The 25453-nt window shown below is 41.3% G+C and overlaps 2 protein-coding genes across 2 annotated transcripts; both read right to left on the bottom strand.

Annotated features, from left to right (window-relative positions):
• Nucleotides 1–1161: 1161 nt before the first annotated feature.
• Nucleotides 1162–10971, bottom strand: eno3 (enolase 3, (beta, muscle)). Its single transcript, XM_048236863.1, has 12 exons — nucleotides 10867–10971; nucleotides 7356–7445; nucleotides 7035–7130; nucleotides 6880–6938; nucleotides 6103–6172; nucleotides 5409–5542; nucleotides 4981–5203; nucleotides 4521–4718; nucleotides 4122–4323; nucleotides 3474–3582; nucleotides 1598–1656; nucleotides 1162–1418 (listed from the first exon to the last, which is right to left on the bottom strand). Exons 2-12 carry the CDS (start codon nucleotides 7438–7440, stop codon nucleotides 1352–1354), a joined length of 1302 nt encoding a protein of 433 aa, XP_048092820.1. The 5' UTR covers nucleotides 7441–7445; nucleotides 10867–10971; the 3' UTR covers nucleotides 1162–1351.
• A 4359-nt stretch (nucleotides 10972–15330) lies between these two features.
• LOC125289919 (profilin-2-like) lies at nucleotides 15331–17035 on the bottom strand. Its single transcript, XM_048237026.1, is given in 3 exon segments — nucleotides 15331–15428; nucleotides 16839–16989; nucleotides 16991–17035. Coding segments are annotated over 3 exon segments (294 nt in total).
• Between the last annotated feature and the right edge of the window lie 8418 nt (nucleotides 17036–25453).

Below are 25453 nucleotides of genomic sequence, written 5' to 3'. Positions count from 1 at the left end.
ATTTAAATGAAATTTAGTCTTTTGATTGATATGCATATGAAACAAGCTTGTGGGCAAAAACATAACTAGTGTTCATTGCATCCTATATTGTATATTCAGCCATTTAGAGCTGTTTGTCTCAGTCAGTGCCAGCAACACATCACGGTCACTGTGATTGCCACAGAATATAGTGATGCACAGAGATGGGCAAAAATACATCAGGATGTATTTCAAAATAAAATACCTAATACCCTCATTTTTAATGTATCAAAATAAACTACAAAATACAGTAATCATATTGTGTATCAATATAAAACACTGTATTTTTGTATTTTGAAAATACTCAAAATACTTTTAAGGCATATATATACACATATATACAGTTAAGAATAAAATTATTCATACCCCTGGCAAATATTGATGTAATGTTGATTTTCTCTTGACCAATATGTTTGTTCTGACTGAAAATGACACTACCACATGCCAAAAGGTTGTAAGACAATGTGGTAGAAACATGGTATAAAAAAAAAAATGTCCAAAATGATTCATACCCTTTTTAAATAATCAATGGAAACATCTTTATTTACCATCAAAGCTCTTGAAATGGTTCTTATAATACCTACCAAGCCTCTCCATGTCTCCACAATGATTTTAGACCGCACCTTTTTAGCAGCAGTCTGGGTTTTGAGGCAGGAACGATCATTTGCCATCACTTTGTGGCCTTAGCCTTGTGCAAACTTTTTTGACCGATTGAGGTCTGGACCCTGGCTGGGCCACTCTAAAATGTTGGTATTGTTCTCTGTTAACCATTTCTTGCCTTGTTTAGCTGTATGTTTTGGATCATTGTATGGTTTAATGGTCCAATGATGCCTATTGGGACAGGTCTCTGATCTGCCTGATCTTTTCCTCCAGAATCTCAGTGTAGCCTCTTGCTTTGCCATCCCTGGTGACGCAAGCATCTGCTCATCTGCCATGTCTTGTTTTTTTTTTTCCTTCTTTTGGTTTTAACATTCCTTGTATTTTGTATTAGGGCATTATTGTTACGCATCTCATATTTCAAATTTGCACACAAGGTGATATATGATTAGAAAATAAATAAAAAAAAACAGCCCTGTTCTGCTTTTATATCCAGACTATTAAGCTCAGACATAGTGCACAAAGGACACAAACACACAAAGGAAATAACACAATTTGTGTTCTTTTTTATTTCAAAAAGTGGAATTCTGAAAATCTGACATTACGTTGGTCATCTCTCATCCTCATATGCTTGTGTGTGTGTGTCAGATGCCGTCTTAGTCTGGTGTTGTCATGGATGAGGATGATCAATGTTGGTGTGTGTGTTTGTGTGCTCCAGTGTTGCTGTGGTAAGTGTCTACATCTTGGGGTGACGGAAGTGCTTGCCCGCGAACTTGGCTTTGTCCCCAAGCTCCTCCTCAATCCTGTGAATGAGATTGCAGAGTTGTATTCATTCATTCATCCATCCATTCATCTCAAAGGCAGTTACTTAAACTGAGAGGTGTAGAGATTGGCATCCAAGATGGCATATGCAAACTGGCAAACAGTGCTGATCTCTTCTGTACTAATTGCAGTTGTGTGTGTGTGTGTGTGTGTGTCTCACCTCATCAGCTGATTGTATTTGGCCAAGCGCTCAGACCTGCAGGGGGCACCAGTCTTAATCTGAAAGGAGAGAAACAAATGAACTGATCAGGAGAGAGAGAGAGAGAGAGAGAGAGAGAGAGAGAGAGAGAGAGAGAGAGAGAGAGAGAGAGAGAGAGAGAGAGAGAGAGAGAGAGAGAGAAGAGAAACAGAGATGATGAGAAAAGTAGAGAAAAAAATTACAGCAGACTGAAGGAAAGGCATGTGCAGGCAGGGACAGACAAACCTTGAGACAAAAAGAAGGGGAAAGAAAGAGAGGTGAAGAGAAGAAAACGAGGAATCATAAAGACTGAGGGCCAGATGTACTAATGCTTTTGCGCCCACTTCAGGCGTATTTGTTTCGTAACATGCGCGTAAAAAAAATGGCGAGGTACAAACAGGTGAAAGCACAGACTGCACGTCACGGGAGCTGAGAATGTCAAATTGCGCTTTTCTGTGTCCTGCATATGCATTCATAGGAGGGTCTGGGGAAAGAGGGAGTTCTGTGTAAAATAATGGGGGGAGAAGCGTAAAATGGGCCTAATTAGGTATTCCCCTATATGTATGAAAACTGCCCATGAAGGCGCCTACATATTCCCACCTATAGTAAAAGCAGGTGTTCATCCAAATTGCGGCTAAATGCGCCAATAAGAGAACCTTTCAAAGACAACAGAATCGGTATTTAGAGCACCAGTTCTAAAACTGATAGTTCCGGTCCATGATTGTGATTGGCTGAATCATGTTCGATGCCGTTATAAAATCCAACACAAACATACACCTTGACCGCATTGCGTTCTATATTACTGCGCTACCATAACTTGATACAAAAGTTAAAGTAGCTGTGTCTCGACGTTGCTTGGCAACCATTCAGAAAGAGGAAATATATTTATTGGCGGAAGAATGGTTATCTATGAATAAACCGTTACATTTCTCGTTGCTTTGCCTTTACTTTATGAAACTTTGCCAGGTATTTATAGCAACAGTTTTAGAAAAGCAATAAGCCACTCAAGTCCGTAGGTTATACTGATTCTACAACAGCTAAGGGGGTTTTAGGCACTCCATTAGCGCGTCGTGCCTAACAACGCCCCTTAGCTGTTGTAGAATCAGTGTAACCTACGGCCTCTCGGGGTTTATTGCTTAATTTTGCGTCTTTGTACTATATCAAAAGCAACCTTAACTTGCTTACTTTCACTTTCACTTTCACGTCATCGACTTTCCTTCTTGCTAGATTTGATCAATCTTCCATAGTATACGTGCACAAGTGAGTAGGACTACTGCTCTTCATTATCTTCCTGCTTGTTGACATCATGTATTGTATTATTTATTAAATTACCAGGTTATATTTCAGACATGCTTGTTTGGAATTCTGGTCCCCATCAGACCAGATCAAATGACTGTTTGATGCTCAAGGTTCCTCGTATCCACACTGAGTTGGGAAAGGCAGCCTTTTTTTTTTATGGCGCCCCTACTTCCTGGAATAATCACCAATGTAACATAAAAATTAACTCTACTTTTCTATAATCAATTTAGATCTGTAATCACAAACCTTCTTATGTCAAATTGTACCTGTTTTATGTAAATGTTATTTTATTATTGTTATTATTTTATTATTAATATTTTCTGTATTTTTATTTTCCCCTTCCTATAATGTTATATAGGTCATCTTATTATTTGTTTTATTTTGTTTTAGTTTTCCACAATTATTATACTATATCTCGTTATTCCATTGTTACTGTGTAATCTCGGCTTCACTGAAAATGATGACTACCCTCAATGAACCTCTCAGAATAAATAAAGATTGAATGAATTTCATGATCGCTAAACATTTCATTCCTTTTAATGGAGAGAAAACTAGGTACCTGTCCAGTGCAGAGTCCGACCACCAGGTCAGCGATGAAGGTGTCTTCTGTCTCTCCAGAGCGATGGCTGACCATCACACCCCAGCCAGCAGCCTGAGACATTTTACACCTGCAAACACACACATGCACACACAAACATTAGTCTAGGTGGATGAAGTGTTCAGTGTTTGATCATACTATTTCCACAACACCAGGTTCTGTAAAAGACTTTTGCTTTTTGTCAACTGAAACTAATTGGCTTATTCCCCCTGAGGCCCCCTGAGCTCGACGAGGAGGCCCTATTGTATACTGATCTCAGCTCACAGCTCGACGAGGAAGCCCTATTGTATACTGATCTCAGCTCACAGCTCGACGAGGAGGCCCTATTGTATACTGATCTCAGCTCCCAGCTCGATGAGGAGGCCCTATTGTATACTGATCTCAGCTTGCCACTCGACGAGGAGTGCCTAACTGACACCATTTAGTTATACAACCTCAGTAGATGGAACTCAAAAGAACCTTTGACTTTGCTCAGTTTTCTGAGGAGGGGTAAGGGCTGTTAAGGTGGCTGTCAGGGGGAAGAGATGGGAGAAGGTCTACACATTTCCTACACAAGGAGGAGAGCATTGGGCCCCCTGACGCAGCTCAGCAAGGAGGCTCCACACTCACGCCTGGATGGACTCTGTGACTGAACCGATCTGGTTGACTTTGAGCAGCAGGCAGTTGCAGGCCTTCTTTTCAATGGCATCCTTGATGCGCTTGGGGTTTGTGACGATCAGGTCATCACCGACGATCTGGATGTCGACGGCGGCAGTGAACTTACTCCAGTGCTCCCAATCATCCTGGTCGAATGGGTCCTCAATGGACATGACTAACACAAGACACAACAGATGTTTAATGATAGTGTGTGAGAGAGAGACAAAGTACACTTTCATGCATGGGTGACAGAATATTGGTGTAATCCGCAAGAAAGCCTTTGCAATGTGCACATATATGTCTGTATGTAGGTATATGTTTGTACAGGTATGTATTGTATGTATGTTTGTGTGTGTGTGTGTGAGTGCATACCGGGATAGCCCTTGATGAAGGTCTTGTACAGATCTCCCAGCTGCTCTCCAGAGATGTGTCTAGCGGGGTCATCAGGGCTCTTGAAGTCCAGGTCGTACTTGCCACTACGATAGAACTCAGAGGCAGCAACGTCCATACCGATGATGATTTTATCTGGGTAGCCAGCCTTCTCAATGGCAGTCTTCAGCAGCTCAAGGGCTGTAGTGAGAAACTCAGTTCATAAAGATGCCAGAATGGTGGCAAAACACACACACACACACACACACACACACACTAGAGGACATCTCAGCTTCAGAAAGTAAAAATCCTGTCATGTATTCCTTCTGCCTGTGATCTTTCTTAACAAAGGTTATATCACTAACCACCTGATCTACCTGAATGAAGAGTTATGCTAATTAGGGGACTAGCTGGGCACTCCTTTTCAACCCCCACCACACACACACAGACTCACACTACTGACCCTCATTGTTCTCCAGGATGTTGGGGGCAAAACCGCCCTCATCTCCCACGTTGGTGGCGTCCTTGCCGTACTTGGCCTTGATGACGTTCTTGAGGTTGTGGTAGACCTCAGCGCCGATGCGCATGGCCTCGTGGAAGTTGGCAGCGCCGATGGGCAGGATCATGAACTCCTGCATGGCCAGCTTGTTGCCAGCATGAGAGCCACCGTTGATCACGTTAAAGGCCTGGAGGAGGCGGACAGTGCAAGAGGACAGGGGATGGATGGATGGATAGAGAGAGAGAGATAGATGGATGGATAAAGTCAGGGAGGAAGAAAAAGTTACATGGCTTGAATAAAGAGACATGATAACATATGTAATCTCATTTTACCCTTCCTTCATCTCTCTCTCTCACACACACACACAAACACACACACACACACACACTTACAGGCACGGGCAGGATGACTTCCTTGTTTCCAGCAAGGTCAGCGATGTGGCGGTACAGGGGCACACCTTTCTCTGCAGCTCCGGCCTTGCACACGGCCAGAGACACGCCCAGGATAGCATTAGCACCAAATTTAGCTAGAGAAGAGGTGAGGGGACGAAAAAATTAGTCTCTCTCTCCTCTCTCTCTCTCTCTCTCTCTCACACACACACCAACCGCACATGAATCCTCATTTCAACATACAACGGCAAGGTTGCAGGTGAGAGGAGAGAATAGACTGTTAGCAGGCCTGTTAGAGGTGAAAACAGGGAATGAAAAACAAAGGACAGGGGCAGAAAAAGAGAGAGGCAGAGGAAACACTCATTGTGAAGAAGAGGAAGAGGTGTGAGTGTGAAGGAAAGAGGGAGAAAAAGAAATCACAGCTTGACAGACGTCCGATAGCCACCCAGAGGAAGGGGGGATTCAAAATTAGATCTCTAGACCAAGTCCAATTGAAGTTCAACTTTTAGATCTTAAAATGCTCTTTGTCTCCGACTTATTTTTCCTAAAGGGAGTCTAAGAGAAACAGGTCAGGTTTCAATGATTTCCCCAATAAGATCTGCTTTGATTCTTTGAGACAAAAGCTAATGTTCCTCTGGGTACCTGCATGGGTCTGAGTTCACTAGTTCACTAGTAGCGAGGAGAGAGAGGCACCTACATTTGTTTTCAGTGCCGTCCAACTCAATCATAAACTTGTCAATCTTCTCCTGCTCAACCACACTGAATTTCTGCTCATTGACATGGGGACAGAGGAAAATAGATAGATAGAGATATATTAATTGGGTTTCATTTATTCCTTTTATCCTTCTATCCTTTTATTTTTGTATAATAGTGACGTCCATAAAGCATAAAAAATTGAAACTGAAGGGAGTTAGACAAAGCACTGCAATGGGTGAAAAGGTTGACAATGTTGGAAAACATTGTAAGTACACTAGTAAGAACTATAATAAGAACAACTACATACACAGCACACTATCCCATCTCCCCTGTCATCCCCCCAATACACACACCAAGACCCCTGGCAGTTGGGTTAGCCCCTTGAGCCGTGGATCTGCCCAAGGTTTCTTCCTTAGTAAGGGAGTTTTTCCTTGCCCCTGTTGCTCTCGGGTGCTCCTTGTTGGTGCCCCCCCCCAATCCCAATCCTCCCCCACCTTTCTTATGCAGCCCTTGTCACTTAATCTACTAAACCCCTCTTCTACTGCACTTTTTACCCCCCCCCCCCCCCCCCCCCCAAATGCACAAATAGGCTGACACCAGACATAATTTCACTGCATTTCTTACTTCCAGTAACTATATGCATGTGACCATAAACTTCCTTGTATCCTTGTAACTAGGTCTATCTGTAACTTCAGATGATGTTGAGTACTGTCACTGTGTGCCAATTGATAGCATTCATGGAGTGCATGTGGCTGTATCAAAAGCAAAATGAACGCACCTTCTCAATCAGTTTGGGAGCGATGTCTTTATTCACATGGTCAACGGCCTTCAGGGTACCTAAGAATCAGAGCATGAACAAGTATTTAGCAGCTGAGGTGTGTGTGTGTATAAGTGCGTGTGTGTGTGTGTGTGTTTGTGTGTGTGTGTGTGTACCTTTGCCCAGGTAGCGTCCCTTATCCCCATCTCTCAGCTCAAGGGCCTCATGGATACCTGTGGAGGCTCCACTTGGCACAGCTGCTCTGAAGCGACCTGAAAGAGAGAGAAAGAATGTTGAATTTTTAAAACCTTTCAAAATTCCATCTCAACCTCCTCAACTACAACTAAAATGGTTCAAACCTATAGAGGAAGTGATACAAGATTTTCTTCACATATTTGTAATAAAGCAAGATTGACTCCAAGAGCAGTAGTTATACCACAAATGGTGATGGTTGCATGTGTGTGTGTGTGTATGTGTGTATGTATTTGAGTGTTTACCTTTTGAGGTGTAAAGGTCAACCTCCACTGTGGGGTTTCCTCTGGAGTCGAGGATCTCACGGGCGTGAATTTTAGTGATGGACATCCTGACTGAAAAGAGAGGGGAAAATACTATTACTCTCGACTGAAACACATATGTATGCATGGTGCTCCTGTGGTGTGTGTATGTGTTCTTGCGATCCTGATGGAAAGAAAAATAATGTTTGTCTGGTAATTTTCCTTCTCACCTGCATTGGCAAGTCTTTGAAGCACCATTTCCAAAACCAGAAACACTGTATGGCCCTTTAATAACACTCTCGCTCACTGACAACAGGCTATTCAACCAATGAGTGCGTAGAGAGAACCAATCTGCCCAATCAAGACAATGATCAGGTGAATCACGGCTAAACCTTGCAGCCCGTCACAATTTGCAAGTCTTCTATGCGGTCCGTTTGGGCTGTTGTGGTCTCTTTAATGCGTCTGTTCATTCTTTGACGTGTTGGTAATCAATTTACTTCGTTTTCAAATTATTCTATAAATTCTTCCGCCTCAAGCGCATGCTATCCACTCCCCAATGCCCTTCCCGCTGACTCTTTGGTTTCACCTAGGTTTCACCCTCTCGCTCTGTCGCATATTTGCTTGCGTTGGACCACTCTTTGGACGTGCTAAGCCGTATTTTATCTACTAATAGCGCACGATTCTCGTATCGGAGTAGGTTGAACACGCTCAGTGGTGGAGTGGCGTGTGTTTCTAGGCAAAGTTTAATAGAAATAGACGTCAGTAAAACGATCAAAACATGACCTGTGGCATAGCGTGCAACGCATATAAGATATGCGCGACTGTTTGTAGAAACGCTAGGAAAATGGGCTTACTGTGACGACAGGAACTTCATTTAGACCCTCTCATACAGAAACCATCTTTAGGCTACTGTTTTCAACTGTAATATAATCATATTGCATAGTCTTATTACATGCGCGTAGCCTGCAGATTAATGTCAGCTTGTGTTTAGACGTGCTGCTTCACAGTTGAAATCAGAAAATGCAGATATTATGTATATGGAAATATTAACAAGCGGATACTGAGACTAGGCTAGGCTACTGTACTCTGTTCCAATGCTGGGGGGTAGATGTGCACGCACACACACACAAAACACACACACACACAGCTGTTCAAGTAGGCTCAGCTGCTCTCTCAGGGATGCTAGGTTATTAATAGTGTCTGTGGCGGAAATGCAATGACATTTGTGTCTCTCTGCCTTTGTGTGTGTGTGTGTGTGAGAGAGAGGAGACAGTAGGCCTGCATCTTACTTTACTGTTGTAGTTTAGCCAAGTGTAAAGTCTCAAAGTCTAGAGACTGACATATGTTGTGGATATCTTGTACAAATGGTGTGTGTTTAAGCGTGTGTGTGTGTGTGTAGACAGGCCTATGTCTGTGTGCGCATGCACACACATGCTGTGCACATGATCTCAGTCACATTTTTAAACTTACCTTGACCTTTACTCAGCCAGTCATTGACCTCTAACCTTTCAATGACAGTGTGATGACCTTTCTGTAAAGGTGTGGCCAGACTGTATTACACTAGCTGCTAATCACACACACACACACACACACTTCAATTGCTGATATGCCTCAGCAGCTCTTGGAGGTGACCTTCTGGACTTTGATATACAGTCATGTGGTGCAAAATCCCCATAAGGATTATATTTACCACTATCTGACAGTCACCTCACACAACCAACTGTATCTGTATAAGACACTGGAGATAATGTTAAGAGATGTGTGAACTATATGGCTGGAAGGTTTCATTCACGATCTGTGTGTTGTTCTGGGTCTCATTCAGACACAGCAGACAAATAGTGCTCAATGTTAAGCCACCTATCCGTGTGCACACACTCGAGAAGGGAAAAAAAAAATCAATAATTTGTGACAACTGAGCACTCAGAGATGTCACAGAAGAATAAAGAACGTCATCATGTTCAGTGGAGTCTCGGGTAGACATACACACACACACAGAGGTTCACAATATATATACCCTCTTCTATACTACAACTCACAGCGCTGTCTCTTTCTCTTTCTCTCGCTCTCTCTCTCTCACACACACACACACACACACGAGACACAATGCCCTTGTAACATATCTCCTGACAGGAGTTGTGTCTCAAGTGAGTGATACTACCATGTCTGTTAAACATTGCACATACTAGATCCATAGAACATGTCTGTGCTCTATGTGACGGAGCATCATACGAAGACACACCGTACCCTTGAGCAACAGATAGTGTTCAGCCCTGGAACAGGACTTAGCACTGACCTGCTACATCTCCCAGAGCAAAAGGCTGTCAAGGGACCTTTTGCATGTTGTGTGGGAGATGTTTTGTTTTATTGGAAGTATTAACGTTTAATTTATTAATCTACAGTTTTAGAATGGGTGGAATGCTTTGATGCTATGGGCAGTGATATACAGTTAAAATACTTAAGACCTATTAGTCTAGGGCTCTTACTTCTGCTATATAGTCCAATCCTTGTCAACTTGTACGGATACACTTCACTATAGTCACACGTGAGGACCACGGAGAGCCTACTGTATCCCGGATCTGGTTGATCTGTGACAGCATTAGGTTATCTTGAAAACTTCCTCGAACTTTGCGCGCCCCACCACCCACTGTATCCAATCGCGTCCTCTCTCTGTTATCTCCGTCAACAGAAGTACCGGCATGCACAATGTTATCACTATTTTGTGAGGTTTTCGTATTCCACAACAAAGCTTGCACTGACGCAATGGAGGCGTGCTCGAGACGTGATTACACTGTGAGAGCTGGCTCTGCCTAGCCTATTTGAGACACATAAAGCGAATTCACACTTTTACAGGTGACTTTTAGCCTGCCAATTAAATGGCCTGCACTTGTCGTTAAATAATAAAAGAGAACATCCAGTCATTCTGCACAGTTTATCAAGGAAGTCCTAGATTATTTCCTGCAGTATCTGCATGCAACATGCACCATGGATCTAGAACGTGCAATTTAGCCTATTCCACCCATCAGAAACAGCTTCTCAACATCTATAAATACATTTACTGTGGGTGCTGTGTTCAAAATTCAGTCGCCTACCCGAGGTCTTAAAGGCAATACCCGTGACCTTGGCACATCACAAACTCTTATGTCAGATGCCTTTCGATATGGCCGCATCTGTACAGGAAGGTTATTCTATTTACAGTAGCCTAAGTTATGAAATGGGAAACTCAAGTTTCGGCGGACGGGACCATTGTTAGTGAGAGAAGTTCTCATACGTTTCCTCGCACTATGTACAAACGCGCGCAGTAGGCTACGTGTGATGCGCTTGCAAACAAGTCACTGTTTTTCAAATTAAATGTCTGTCGAACGCGTTTGATTTTCAAACCATCCAGCTTGAAGTGAAAATCTGACCAGAATAAGATTCACGTTCATTTATATAATACCTGAAGACAAACTGAACAACAATGGCATGGGAAAAGTATAGCAGCGACAAGCACCACAGGAAGTGCATTGATTATTACCTGTGTGTGGTTGGGTCGGGCTTGTTTCGGACCGTCCAGGCGGACTGCAGAGTGCATCCGTCTGATACAGCCGCGCAATTTATAGACGCCCTCTGTGAGGTGGCACCATATATGGCAAGAGGGATAGGGACTGTGTCGCGCGTACACTGCAGCCACTAAAACGTGTTGCGCCCCAGCGTGCCTGAATTCAAGGCCATCAAAATGCTGTCCTTGGACTCATATGCGATTAGTGATGCTATTTATCTTTTCTTATAGGCTAATAGTAAACTTTAGTTAATTGAAGAAACACAGTGGTGGGTTCAGTCAAGAGTGGAAAAGTACTAGCCTCTGATTACACAACTCTTTGTTTGAGGAAATTCCCCTAGTGGAGAGACAGAAGTTTATAGAATTATCTTCCCTAATTAAAGGTACACTAAAGTTTAGGTATTTTTTGGTGACTGTAGAGCTCCCTCTAGAGTCACGATATATTTATATTTTACTCTGCTGTCTTAAATAGCAAACTTCTGGTGACATAACCCCCTGTACACAATGAAAATGCTTTTGTTGTGGAGGTGAAGGATTAACAATGGGCAAAAATCTCCAAAGAGCTATATCTACTGACAAGGTAATGTTTCACAATTCGTGCAAGATTTGTCGGGCCACCGTTCTTGAAGTTGCATGGCTGATTTTCTCGCTACATCTATACTGTATAGCTAGGTGAACAATTAAGCCTATAACAAGTTCATTTACCATCAAATTGGCTTTGTTAAGGGGAAAATCTTGCAAAGTGTACTTTTAAGGTAGAGTAGGTGCCATAGTTTTGTGGCTTATTCTGCCATAAAGTGAGATGCTTCTCTCTGATGAGAAATGTTTCATAGGTATCTCTGTAGGTGTATAACTCCCTATCTATTCTTGTTGGTACACTGCCATAATTGTTGATTATGGCACGACAAAGTCATAGCCGTGGCACAACAGAAGAGCATCTTGTTTAATGACTGTCCCTGCAGTAGGGTAGGCCATTTGGGTTGTGTGCCTGCATTAGATAATTTATGAAGACATTTCAAAACACAAAACTTATACTGTATCTTAACATAAAGCTTTTAAAGCATAAAGCGATTTTTTTTTTTTTTACATAAAGTCAGTGTTGGATCTGTGAGCTGGATCTGTGGGCTGGGTATTCTAGTGGACTGGTTTTCCACTTTTCCCCAGATGATGGAACAGTCAGATGGTCCCTGGCTGATGGGCCTTGACCTCTAGAAGAAAGGTCAGGGTTGACTTTCCAGGGAAATGTGAGATTGGGTTTGGGTTCGAATTGAAAGGGCACCCCTCTTCCATCTCCACTGGACTCATTGCCTCTGATTCCTCTGAGCAAGTATGAGCTTACATACACCAAACATACACACATACCTATATAATATATTATACCTGCATGATACATCCCTGTTTTTGTTTGTCATATTTATGCACAATCCCATTCAGTCATCACAGCAAGCATTTCATTTGCTCATGACAAACATTCATGTCATGCTATACGTCTTCTTCATGTCTTTCACACACACACACACACACACACACACACACAGACCCACAGACACACACACACACACACACACACACACACACACACACACACACAAATACACACTACCCTTTTCCCCGGCCTGCGCTTGCCCCCTACCCTTTAGCATGCTGCTAAATTTAGTGTCATCATTATGTGAACACAGCTACTCTACAAGACTGAAACTCCAGACTACTGTAGCCCTGGAGTTTGTCTAGGCGTGCTTGACTGCCAACAAAGCCAATCTGTGTTGTCTGCATGTACGGTGGGGGTTCGTTCTGTTCGTTCCGGACAGAACAAGACAGAAGTCTTCAATAACCATCTGAGGTAAAGTGTAATGACATATTAGTGCAGTAAGGATCAGTCAATAAAACTGAAATTGTCAGTGCCACTGGCAATAAGTAGACTGTAGATTGGAAAGACCCTGAATGCAGGTATTTAGATTCTCACTTCCTAAGTTATTGTGGAAGATGAGTAAATCACACAATAGGTACAGTATATGAAATGTATATATTATTTATTTCCAAAGATTCCCATGTTAATTTGTTTTGATAATTGGCAGTCAACCAAAAGTAAACTACTGTATTTTAAATTAATTGTTATGTCTATCCAGGCATCTATACCAGAATGAGTATGCAAGCTGGCCATGTAGGCCTATTAGATATGAACACATTTGCACAAAGATGAGCTGATTTTAATTTGAATATCAGATTTAAATATCAGATTCAATTTGATTATCAGATATTGAATATCAGAAATTCTAACAGAATCAATGTGTGTTGTATTTCCCCCTACAAAACACCTCCGCTGGGGGGTGTGGGTCACTGCTGGAGTGTCAATGGCCTTTGGCCTTTACACCATTTCACCACAAGGTGGTAGTGTTTCTCCTGGCAGCTCAATATTGTACTGCAACAAAACACACTCTGGAGGTGAAACATTGATCCCAAAAGGTGTGTTGAAGTTTTCAACTGTTTTATTATATGTGACAGAACTGTCTGTTATCTTCTCGGTGACTGACCAACACTAGCCTGGGTGTTCCCATGCTGCCTTGCGCGTGATTTGATTCACGCTGCTAAGGCAGCCTGGAGACCATGGAGCAAATTTTCGCCTGAGATAGGGGACCAATCACAGAACAAGGGGAAAAGCAAGACGATGATGAGCTATGCACAGACGCATCTGATAGACATCCGTGGCACCCAATAAACGGATCTGGGCATTTTTTTCAAATACGAGAAAATTAACGTTTGGTTCCCAGACCACATTGAGAAGTGGTGGCACTAGCCAGGCTAGACCAACACCCCATACCCTCACCGAACACACACATGCACACTATGGTTCTGTCTGACATCTCGCATTCCAAATTTCACCTCTCTACACCCCAGCCACTAGCCTCAACCCATCCCTGCCTTGCCTGTATCAGCTTGTCCAGCATACAGGCTACTTTACATTTACATTCATTCTTTTAGCAGACAGTTTTATCCAAAGTCATTTTTATGCATGCCATAGAAAAACAGGATGTGCCAAGTCATTAATTCAGACAAACAGGGTGCATTTTTATTTTATTTGTCATGAATGCAATACGCTTCCGTACTATTGTATTTCAAGTTGATTTTTCAAGAAAAATCACTACTCACTACCATCTTGCTTCATGTCCCTTCATTTGTCAAAAATGTTTTTTAACCTGACATTTACACTTTAAGGATTCAAGGATTTGTATGCATCACATACATTGAAATACTCTTGTTAAACATGTTGAGCAACATGGGGGGGGGGTGTCTTTTAAAATGTTTTGGACGCTCATGGGGAGAGGCGCTCTGATGGTCAGTTCAGCAGAATGTATCACTGCATGGCACTGCAATCCTAAGCTGTGTAATTTCCATACTAGAGTTAGAACACTCTCCACGGCTGAAGAGTAGCAGGCCTTCAAGATAGAGGCTGACACCTTGAATTTCTGCAGCTGATGAAGGAAGTAAAATCTTTGTCTGGATTTCTGAACTGATGAACAGTTTGTTTTTGAGTTTGCCAGCCATGCTACGGAAGCGTATTGCATTCATGACAAATAACTACTGTATTTAAAGTTGATTTTTCAGGAAAAATCACTACTCACTACTATCTTGCTTCATGTCCCTTCATTTGTCAAAAATGTTTTTTAACCATGACATATACACTTTAAATCAGTTTATCCAGGGAAATTCTGAATCTGAATGGATGCTCCTAAACTCAGGTCACAGCCAAGCAATTTAAAGCTGTTTGTATTGACCACATTGTAGGTTTAAACAAGTTTTCCAGAAATAAAGGGAGAGGAATAAGTTAACAACAACACAATACACACAGATGACCTTTTTTTTGTTCTGTAGGACACAACAAAAAGAAACAAACAAATAAAAAAAATACTACAGCAGATGGCTTAACCAGAGGGGATAGAGATTTAAATGACCCAGTCACATCCCTGCCAAATACGGAACGCTGTGTACCATTAACAATCACACCAATCAAACATGCAGCCATCGTAAGGGTTCACAGTGATCAATCCTTACTGAGGCGCTGCTGTTGATGAAGAGGAGGAGGAGGAGGAGGAGGAGGAGGAGGAGGATTATTATGATAAGACAGGATGATGGGCACTGACAACCAACATAATCCCATCACCATTCACTGTACTCTAAATAACATTAGTGGTATACAACAAAATGTTAAATGGACTGGAGTGGCGGAGGAGGAGGATTATTATGATAAGACAGGATGATGGGCACTGACAACCAACATAATCCCATCACCATTCACTGTACTCTAAATAACATTAGTGGTATACAACAAAATGTTAAATGGACTGGAGTGGCTTGCTATTACGAACTGAATCACTAGGTCATGTATAATGATATGTTTGGGGGGGGTGAGGAAGTGTCAGTGGTTGAACGGGCAGAACATTCTCAGAAGTCTTTTTTCCTGAGGTAATCAGCCATGTCGAAGGCAATTTTGTTCACCTTTCCTCCATGTACATCCTTTTTTGCCTGAACAACAACCAGAGCTGTGGAGAGAGAAAGAAAGAAAGAAAGAAAGAGAGAGAGAGAAAGAGAAGAGAAGAGAAGAGAAAAGAGAGAGAGAAGTAGGAGAAAGAAATGGGCACATGTAAACAGCATATTCATTTTGAAACATGATGAGTGTTCTAGAGGGCAACAAATTTAAAATTGTTAAGGGTGCGACTACAATTTTTCCTGGGTCGCACTGGTACACCTAACGTCAAAAGGGCGAGTGCCTAGACTTTCCTCGCATCTGCTGTATTTCCACGAACTAAGCGTAACTAGACACGAACAGTCTCAGCAGCATTGTTAACACTTCATCAAAGATTATTGGAACACAGCTAAATAGTCTGAGTGCTCTGTTTAACAAACAGGCAGTCCAAAAGGCTAAAAGTATCATCAGTCAGCCTGATCCATGTTTTAGGTGGTGAATTTTCATTAATGCCCTCTGGGAGGCGCTATTATTCTGTCAGGACAAAAACAAAAAGGTATTCTGGATCCTTCATCCCTACATCCATTAGATTATTAAATAAGGTTGAAGGGATAGAGTACACTACTGAAAATTTTGATTTACTGAGCGCTGTTCATCACTGACAGGACAGGGTGCCTGACTGTATGTGTGTGTTAAGATGTATGTCTTTTATCTTCTTATTTATTTTATTTTCTTTAGGTCTTGTATTTCTATATTTTATATTACATAACTTTTTTTTTTTTATTTATTTATACTAATTATTGTAGATTGATGGAGACCGGGACTGCAAACTTAATTGCCCACTGATGGGATTAATAAAGTTTTCTGAATCTGAATCTGAATCTAACTAAGGAAAGTAGTTTAAAAATCAATAGGTAGTATTCAAATTACTATATATTTTTTTGCTATTAGTAATTATGCAGATATAAAATACTATAAATTATTAACAAAATATAAAGTTTATGAATTCCAAAATATGAAACAGAAACACATTACATGAGCCATATTTTGTGTGTGATGTGAATCTGACTGATGTGAATGATCACACAATATTCGATATTACTGATGGGAGTCATGGTGGTGGGGCTCCCCAAATCAAATCAATACGGTCATTCCCGGTCCAAGCTCTGACAACAGCTCAGACACGGAATGTATATGGAGAGCGATAAAAAGGCGACCTTGAAATTGTGGTGTTATAGGCGGCATGATGAAAAATTTGGGTGCACCTACATTTTGTACTGTACTGGTGCACCAAAATAAAAATAAAAAGTTAGGCGCACCAGTGCAACCAATGCAAAAGGCTAGTCTGGAGCCCGGTCATACTGTAGGTCTGTCAATATCTTTATTGAAAGGTAAGTATTATTCTTGCAAACAAGCTTTTTCTTCATCGCGCACACTGGATGGATACATTTTCACCAAATTTCAACCAAAAGAAGGATGATCGTACTTCTCTTAGTCTTGGCAACACAAATGCTGTAAGTGTCACAGCCGGTGTCGGTTACTTTGGTGCGCATGTCCATTGTCAACTCTTCCTCCGTATGCAGTTCGTCTCTCAGCACTTGGCACTTGACCCCTGCCAGGAATATGCCATGAGAAAAACAGCCCAGAGCGGTCGGGGTTCACCATAGCCTTGATCTCAGCCATCTTCCATGACCACAGAAATGAGAGAAATGGAAAAGAGAGGATACAAATCAAAATAATGTTTTTTTGATGTGATTAGACTGGTAACATTTGTTTGTCCTTTTGAATGGTTGTAGCCAAGGATAATTGTAATCACTGATAATTGTGATGACATTGCTAAAAAAAACAAAAAAACAATTCTAGGTCAGATTGGTGAAAATAATATCTTCCATCCTGTTCTCCCTCTCTCTGCGACCACCCCTCTCAAACCCTTGTCCTTCCTTCAGCCACATTGTTTTGAGGGACTGACGAATGTTTGGTGACTAGTCTGGTCAAGTCTACCTCTCCCATTCTTGGCATGAGTGGGCCAGCAAGCATATCCAACATCACACAAATTAACACCAATTTGATTATAAAATCTCTAAAATCCTGATAAGCAAGGTACAAGATGAGCACTCCACCAACAAAGTACAGGTCCAAAGTCTCATGACATGTGGGTGGGACCCTTGATACAAGACACAGGAAATGTGATCACTGTTCTTGACCACTAGAGGTCCTCTTGCTTCAGATTTCAACTTACCAAATATGGAAAATTGGTTGGCTTTTCTCTCTCCCATAGTTTGGAGATGAGTGGTTCAAATACAAGCAGTGACATGTTCATCTACACATTTGCTTGCACACATGCATCACAGTCTGACTAAAAGATGGATTTATGTACGATACTTTACATCTGTGTTCAAAAAGATCTGTGACAGTTTAAGAGAGACGAGGCCTACATAACGCTACCATCACTAGTACTACCACTACTGACACTAAATGGAAGAAGCAGGCCCAAATCTTAATGTACAGTTCACTTCCTGCAAATTCTTCCTCTTACAAAAACTCTTGGCAGGAAGGAAAGAGCAAGAATATCCAGTGAAGTGAAGTTGAAGTGAAGAAGTGAGCCGAGCCACTTCTAGCATGGTGTTCATTCATAGCCCAAGGAACGGAACATGGGCCACAAGGCAATCATGTGAGGAGAACTCTTTTGAAATGAGGGCAACCACACGCATATCCACATGCCGCTATCCCTCATGCACTTGTGAAGCTTGCCTCCTTGCCACCCTTTCCTCTGCCTCAAAAATAAATATGGAACATATATATATAAGCATGCAGATCACCAGATTGCATTTCAAAACTTGGCTGGTGGTCCATGAAGTGACACAAAAGAAAATCGTGCTGCTTACAACAGTCTTGTCTTTATCTCAAGGAAGTAAACAAGTTCTAATGATAAATACGCTCTTACTGAATTCTGACTGGGTTCTACTAAACCCCTTTAGGAGCAAAATAATAGCAGAAGAGTATTTCTAAGATCTGAGGTTGAACTTAATTTTGGGCTTAATTGGGCTAAGACCACCATAGGCTATTTGGTAGGAATTGACATGAAATGAAATTATGAGAAAAAGTTACATTGATTCATTTGAGCTCTACTGGGTCTAGGAGAAACAGGCTAGACAAAGAGACCTTATTTTGAAATTTCCTTTCCTTTGGAGGCCGTGTCCCGAAAGACAGTGCACTTGCAGTACTGGACTCTGCTCACCGAGGGCGGGGCCACGCCTATATTGATCTGAAGGTCTTTGCACACAGAACCGCAGGAGCACTCCCACCCACGGAAATAGAACTATTTTTTTTTCTCCAGTATTGTACCAGCAGCTTAAACATTCTACAACACCAGTATGAGTCCATACAGTTACTGGATAACAGTGCGTGTCTTTATAAAGCCTGGAAATTACTTGCATTTGCCAACCTGACTTGCAAAGATGATGCATTTTACTAGAGATAGACATTTAAAATGTGTTTTTCTACAGGTTAAGTAATTAAATAACTTTTAATAGCCTAATTGTGCCTGTTTCTAATATGGTGTCTTCTACATTTGCTGACAATTTAGAGAGTGGGATGGAATGGGATTAAAATGCATAAAAAGGACTGCAATTTACAAAGAGTCTAATTTATGAAACCTTAGTAGATTTATTTGTAGTTTTTTATATTGGACGCTATAGCCTACTAGTTATTCCAGATTCACTGCACACTGCACTGAAAATATATCATAAGCAGGCATAGCTTGATTAACTTCCATCATAACTTGGAAAGATGTCCTCAATTTCATAGAATGCCAATGAATAACCAAATTCCTTGTATATAGAGGTGTTGATGAATATGCAAATACAGCACAACCCAGTAAGAGTAAGAAATGAGATATAGCCTACATTTCCCCTAGACATAATTTAGCTCACTTTTGGCCATTCTTTTATTTCTTCATTTCAAATAGCCCTCCTCTTGTCTCAACCTAGACCAGTGTTTATCAAACTTTTTCAGACCAAGGACCACTTAACAAATTAGGGGTTTGCACGGTGAGTCATCAGGCGTCGCCATATTGGATACTCGCATCATAAGAAAGCATATAGGCACTGAAGTATCCCTAACGTCGTCAAGGAAAATGGTTAATTATTGCCGTGTTTTAGGTTGTATCAATAGGTCAGACCAAGAAAAACATCTAGTTCCAAAAGTTATTTAAAAACCAGAGAAAGGAGATGCCAGAAGTTATCAAAGGAAGGGGGCGCTTGTGGTTGGACTTGGTACTGTGTCTCCCTCACCCAACTCATATGGATCTGCACTGCCAATAAACCGTAATTTCTCGAAATATTGCGCCTTTTCTTGTGGTCCAAGTCCTGCCCTATATGCCTTTGCATCTTGGACGTGTTTTGATGGATGAATTCAATGAATCACTTAAGGTATCCAGCGTGCATAATACTCCATTGTAGCCTACTTCATTCAGTTCTTTACGTCGAGGGCCTCCAACATGGCCATGCAGCTGGGTTATCGCCCAGAACGTGACGTCCGTGCAAACCCCTAATAAAAAAATCACGGACCACCTAGCTAAAAATAAATTGTCTTTGCACCTTGCTTATTGTGTCAGAGGATTCATATGATTTAACTGGTGGCAGGCAAACAATTTAAATAGGCAGTCTTGCAGAACTGTTTGGATTCACATACCGTCGGTTCAATATTGCAAACAACTCATATAGTCTATATTATATTTTACCACGTCTGCTCGCAGACCTGGACCACACTTTGAGAAACACCTAGACCAATTTAAGTTCAACGTCAAGGGGACAAGTGAAGAGTTTGGTTCCAAAAGGCTATATCCTCCATTTTAATGAATTTTCATAAATCATTTTCTTTTGCATTTTGTTTTCCAGGTAATTTCAGTAGAACTGTAATTGAGTATTTTCTTTATTCAATCAAAACAACACAATTGCAATTTTATTGATAGCCACCTGAAATAGGCTACACAAGTAAATGACATGACTTTTTAATGTTTTTAAAAATGGAGATATAGTGTTTTGGAACCAAACTCTTCAAGTGATGCTGGATGATGTGGCATTTGTTGATTATTATGTTTCTTTGCAGGTGCTTTAGTCCAAGGGACTTTTTGAACCATTACTCCAGTTACTTATACACTAGCTCCCATATAGGCTAGCTATAGGCTAACTGGAATAGCCCACTTATTGTGCTAAGCTAGGCTACATGTAGGCTGACCATGTCAGACTGGGTTATTGCATGCACACAAAAGAGAAGGGTATGTATTCTGTCTCTCTCTAGGGTAGATGGCAAATAAGCTATTTTCCAAAAAGTCAACGTGTTCCTTAAAATAAAACACATCATAATGGATCTCTTGTTTTGATCAGTGTGGCTGGTTCTGGTCCTCATCGCTATTAATGACTTAGCCTGCATTGCAGGACACTACATGGCCCTTTAATTTGTTATGAGAAAACAATGGATGATGTTCTGGAGATGTTGAATTGATTATGATACTGTATGTACTGTATATTCTCTATGTTGAGATGACATTGACATTGACAATGACATTAAGTCAAAAGTCATTAAGTCAAAAGTAAAATAACTGAACATCATAATTCAAATTGTGTTTAAGTGAGCAGTAGGCTAATGTCTGGCAAAAATATACTTATCATGCTTTCTAGAGGTACATCACCGTAAGTGTGGAAGCATTTTCGATTTTGATGGGCAAACAACTTAGTCTGTTCATAAAATGAAAATAAGTTTAACACTGTTAAAAGAATCTATAATTTAACATTCAAGGTAGCTCCATCCAATCACTTTGTCTCTTTTGTTCCCTCCTGGTCTGCTACAAATTGTCCATCTGGGTTTCACTCTGTGCATAAAACAATTTACAGTATAAATAAACATACCTCACCTCACTTCATCTACCTGCAGAGATCCTCTGCTTACAGCTGCCCATTCCCACCAAACAGTTATGCAAAATTCCTGCTCTTTGTGTACATTTTATATACATTTTGTGTGCCTGTAAGTTCATTGCACATAAAATCACAGGTGTATTAAACTGATATGTCTGAGCAAGAAATCTATCAGTCTGAGAAAGCTTAGGGTCAATGTCTGTGTTACTTGTAAGTGTATGTGTGTGTGTGTGTGTGTGTGTGTGTGTGAGAGAGAGAGAGAGAGAGAGAGAGAGAGAGAGAGAGAGAGAGAGAATGGCATGTCCTTGCATGCATTTCCTACCTTAAATGTCAATCACCTTTATGGGTCTCACCATGTACTCCCTCTCTCCCTGCGTGTGTGTGTGTGTGTGTGTGTGTGTGTGTGTGTGTGTGTGTGTGTGTGTGTGTGTGTGTGTGTGTGTGTGTGTGTGTGTGTGTGTGTGTGTGTGTATTTGTGCATGTGCGTTTAAACTACTGGGTGTCCATATACAATGCAAAGTCATGAGTCACTGTTTTGCCACTGTCATCCAAAGCCATGCAAAAGCTCTCTGGAGAGCTGACTGGATGAATGGGCATCCAGTCTCTCAGCCACATAACATTCCATGAATAAGAGAAAGCAAAGAAGGGAGCCAAATAAGTCACCACCATGTTGTTATGGTGAAATGGAGGCTATCCCATCATAGATGTTGATTTAATGGCAATGGATAGGGAGATATGCAACCATTTGGCAGCCTGACTGCAGATGTCAGCCATCTTGTGCAGGGTAAAGCATGCAGCGTTGAAAGGAATGTGAGTCATGATGAGACGGGTTGACTGCATCCTGTGCCTGCGTGCATCAGCTAGAAAGAGGCAGACAGGCAGAGTGAAAGTGTATGCTAAAGATAAGATAGTTAGCCTTTAGAATCAAAGATCAAAGGCTCTTGTTAGCCTTGTCTATGTATTGTTAGTGCAACACATACCATTAATAACGTCTGGATTTAACACACACACACACACACAGCTTTTACTGGTACAATAAATGGATGTCTTTGGTTCAGCTTAACCATGCACTCCTAGATCCACACATGCATGCACACATCCGCACACACACGGTAACACACACACATACACCACATTTATTCATATATAGATAGAGAGGCCAGATTTGGCCTAGTGCTTCTTTCTCTTTGAGAAAGTAGGCGTTCCAGCAACCCACCAATCAGATGCTGCCATGTGACAGGAGTTACCCAAAATGGGCTAGAGCATTGACAAATAGGCAGGTCTGTGGGCCATAGCATTGACCAATAAGAAGCTACAGCAGAAGTTACAGCAGAAGCGGCCCCTTTGGCTAAAATGACCAATAAGAAGCTCTGGTGTTACAGCAGAAGCGTGGCTCTTTGGTGAGATGGCTGAACCCTGCCAGGAAGTTCCCATCCAGAGCTTTGGGGGAAATGAGCTGTACTGTGTTTTCTAGGGTGTTGCACTAGTCGTTTGCTTTGGTCAACTTTATGCTGCGTTCATGACGACTGTAAACTCGGAAGACCTGACTTGAAAAATCCTGACTTCCGAAAAAGGGGTGTGATTCACTCAGAAAACAAATATGAATTTCCACAGTAACTTATAGAATGAGAATGTCTCGTGATCGTTTCTAGTTTTAATGTAGTGATAGATAACCTGCATGTTTGTAATGGAAGTGAAGTTCGCCTCTTGTCATGTTGTTGCAATGGAGGCCGTCATTGGGACATCAAGTTGCTTAACTTGGGGCAAGATTTCCTCACAAGTCTGAGCATAAAATTTGTCCCGCCCTTGTGTTCTAATTATTGATTGGAGGTCGGGATTCTGAATTTCCAATGTGTCATGAACACACAGTAACATGTTACATTCATCTGCCTTTTCCTGGTGCACTGTTCGTCCCCTCACAATTTCCATGTATTTAGCAAATTACACATCCAACAACATGCATCCAGGTGTAAATGCATTATTTCAGTAGCCATTTTCAAAACTTTATGCATTTGTGTGTGTGTGTGTGTGTGAGAGAGAGAGAGAGAGAGAGTATGTGTGTGTATACTGAAAAATGTCACACATTGTGCTTGTCTAAGCGTGCCACAAATCCCCCCCCCCATACACACACACAAATATGAACATAGAATTCAGACCTGGAGGGGACAGACACACCCACACACACAAACACAGGTGTGTATTCCTTCATAATTCTTCTTTGAGTTCTGTCAGGTTTTTTTCAGAGCAGTTGATACTGTGAACGAAGTGCTAATATCTTCTGTTGTTCACTCAAGAGATGTCAGTGTGTTAGGAAGTGGTCAGAAGGCGACGTCTTTCTCTTGTCTTTTTCTGTTGTTCTCATTTTCTCTCTCTCTCTCTCTCTCTCTCTCATGGCTTGTTCTCAAAAGAGAACAGGAAACAATGCATGTGAAATCGCTGGGTTTTGCCCTTATTTGGTAGAAGAAGTAACAGGCTGACATTGACCTTGAAGATGGTGCTAAATCAGACCAGAATGCATGTTATCAAAAGACATGCGTAATACAGATGTATATAATATGCTGCATATGGACTCAATAATACAAACACCCACACTCACATATTCATAAATGCATGCATCATAACTGATGTATATAGATAGGTATACACACTTACACACCAAACACACACACACACACTCACACAGAAACATAGTAATCCTACACTACCTGAATGTGAGTTACGTAATGCAGATTTCAGGTAAGCATGTGACGAAGACACCAGAGAAAGAGTTAGAGAGGGTTGTTACAGCATGCCTGAGAAGACTTGCAACACAGGCATGCAATCAGTCTGTACACACACACACACACACCTACATCATGTGCAAAGACACACATACAAGGAAGTAACATGGAACTTCATATATTAATTCAAGCACATCTAACCTGGAACTTGGGTATACTTACTTGTAATCACACACACACACACTCAATTCAAGTATTGACCCTCACATTTAACAGTACAAATTTGCATACCACCACACTGCGCTTCACACTGTAGCAGTAGAGGCAGCAAATGTGTCTCACTTCCTTTTTTGTGTGCTGTTTTTTTGAAGCTGCAAGCTAGAGACACACACAGGGAACCTTTATTTTATTTATTATTTATATATACTATAAATATATAAATATAAATATATATACTATATATATTTATTTATTTATTTATTTAAACCTTTATTTTACCATGAAGGTCCCATTGAGACACAATGTCTCTTCTGCCAGGGAGTCCTGGTCAAGACAAACCTCTCTTACTGTCAGAACAACCTGCTTCAGCTCTGTGTCTGGATTGACGTTAGGGCAGATTCCTCAGTGGATAGGAGAATCTGCAGGGAGTGTGTGTGTGTGTGTGTGTGTGTGTTTGAGTGTGAGTTGGCAGGCGTGTTTGTGCATGCACACACATGTCAGAATGTGTCTTCTGGAGGTTTGTCAGGACTGATTCCTGCAATGCATCTGCTGGAAAAGGAGCGGACCCTCTTGCTATGCTGAAGTTCAACTCAGCATCCATAATTTTACATTATATCACTCAAAGACACACACACACACACACAAGCATATTATGCATGCATGCACATGTATGAATGATCTCTCTCTCTTTCTCTCTCTGTCTCTCTCACACACACACATGCTCACAAACCCAGCCTGTTTTATTTCCTGCTATTTTGTACTTCTTTAAGTGCTAAGTTCAAAGGTGCTAAACCCAGAGAGATATTCAGAGAGAACTGTGCCCTTCTATTCTAGTTTGTGGTAAAACGTAATGACAAATAAAATCATGTGAATGTAAATCTGGCAAGTGGATGCCAGAACTTCACAGTACCCAGCTCAACTGTGTGAGGTGATTCTGGGTTAGTGACAAGAGTGGCTCCTCTGTGGAAATTCTAGACTCTAGAGTGACTCAGAAGAAGAGTATAACGTGTGGGTAAAGCATCCTTTCCGTCTCTCTCTCTCTCACTCTGTATATGTGTGTGTCTGTGTGTCTGTGTTTAAGTAATAAGCTTAGCATCAGCAAACAGAGAAGCTGAAAAAACATTTGGGCAGGTTATCTCAGTTCTCTTATAGCATACACACAAACACTATCTCTCACACACATTCATTTTTTACTCATATTCACACACACACACACACACACACACACACACACACACAAACACACA

This window comes from Alosa alosa, chromosome 24 (assembly GCF_017589495.1).
Source record: "Alosa alosa isolate M-15738 ecotype Scorff River chromosome 24, AALO_Geno_1.1, whole genome shotgun sequence".
Taxonomy (NCBI): Eukaryota; Metazoa; Chordata; class Actinopteri; order Clupeiformes; family Clupeidae; genus Alosa; species Alosa alosa.
This window is presented reverse-complemented; position numbering and strand designations above follow the sequence as displayed.

Excerpts from the sequence above, each read along its gene's own strand:
- eno3 (XM_048236863.1), bottom strand. The coding sequence starts at position 7,440 with ATGTCCATCACTAAAATTCACGCCCGTGAGATCCTCGACTCCAGAGGA. Across the intron at positions 7,131-7,355 it reads TGACCTTTACACCTCAAAAG|GTCGCTTCAGAGCAGCTGTG; the intron begins GTAAACACTCAA and ends TCTCTCTTTCAG. Across the intron at positions 4,719-4,980 it reads CATCCTGGAGAACAATGAGG|CCCTTGAGCTGCTGAAGACT; the intron begins GTCAGTAGTGTG and ends TTCTCACTACAG.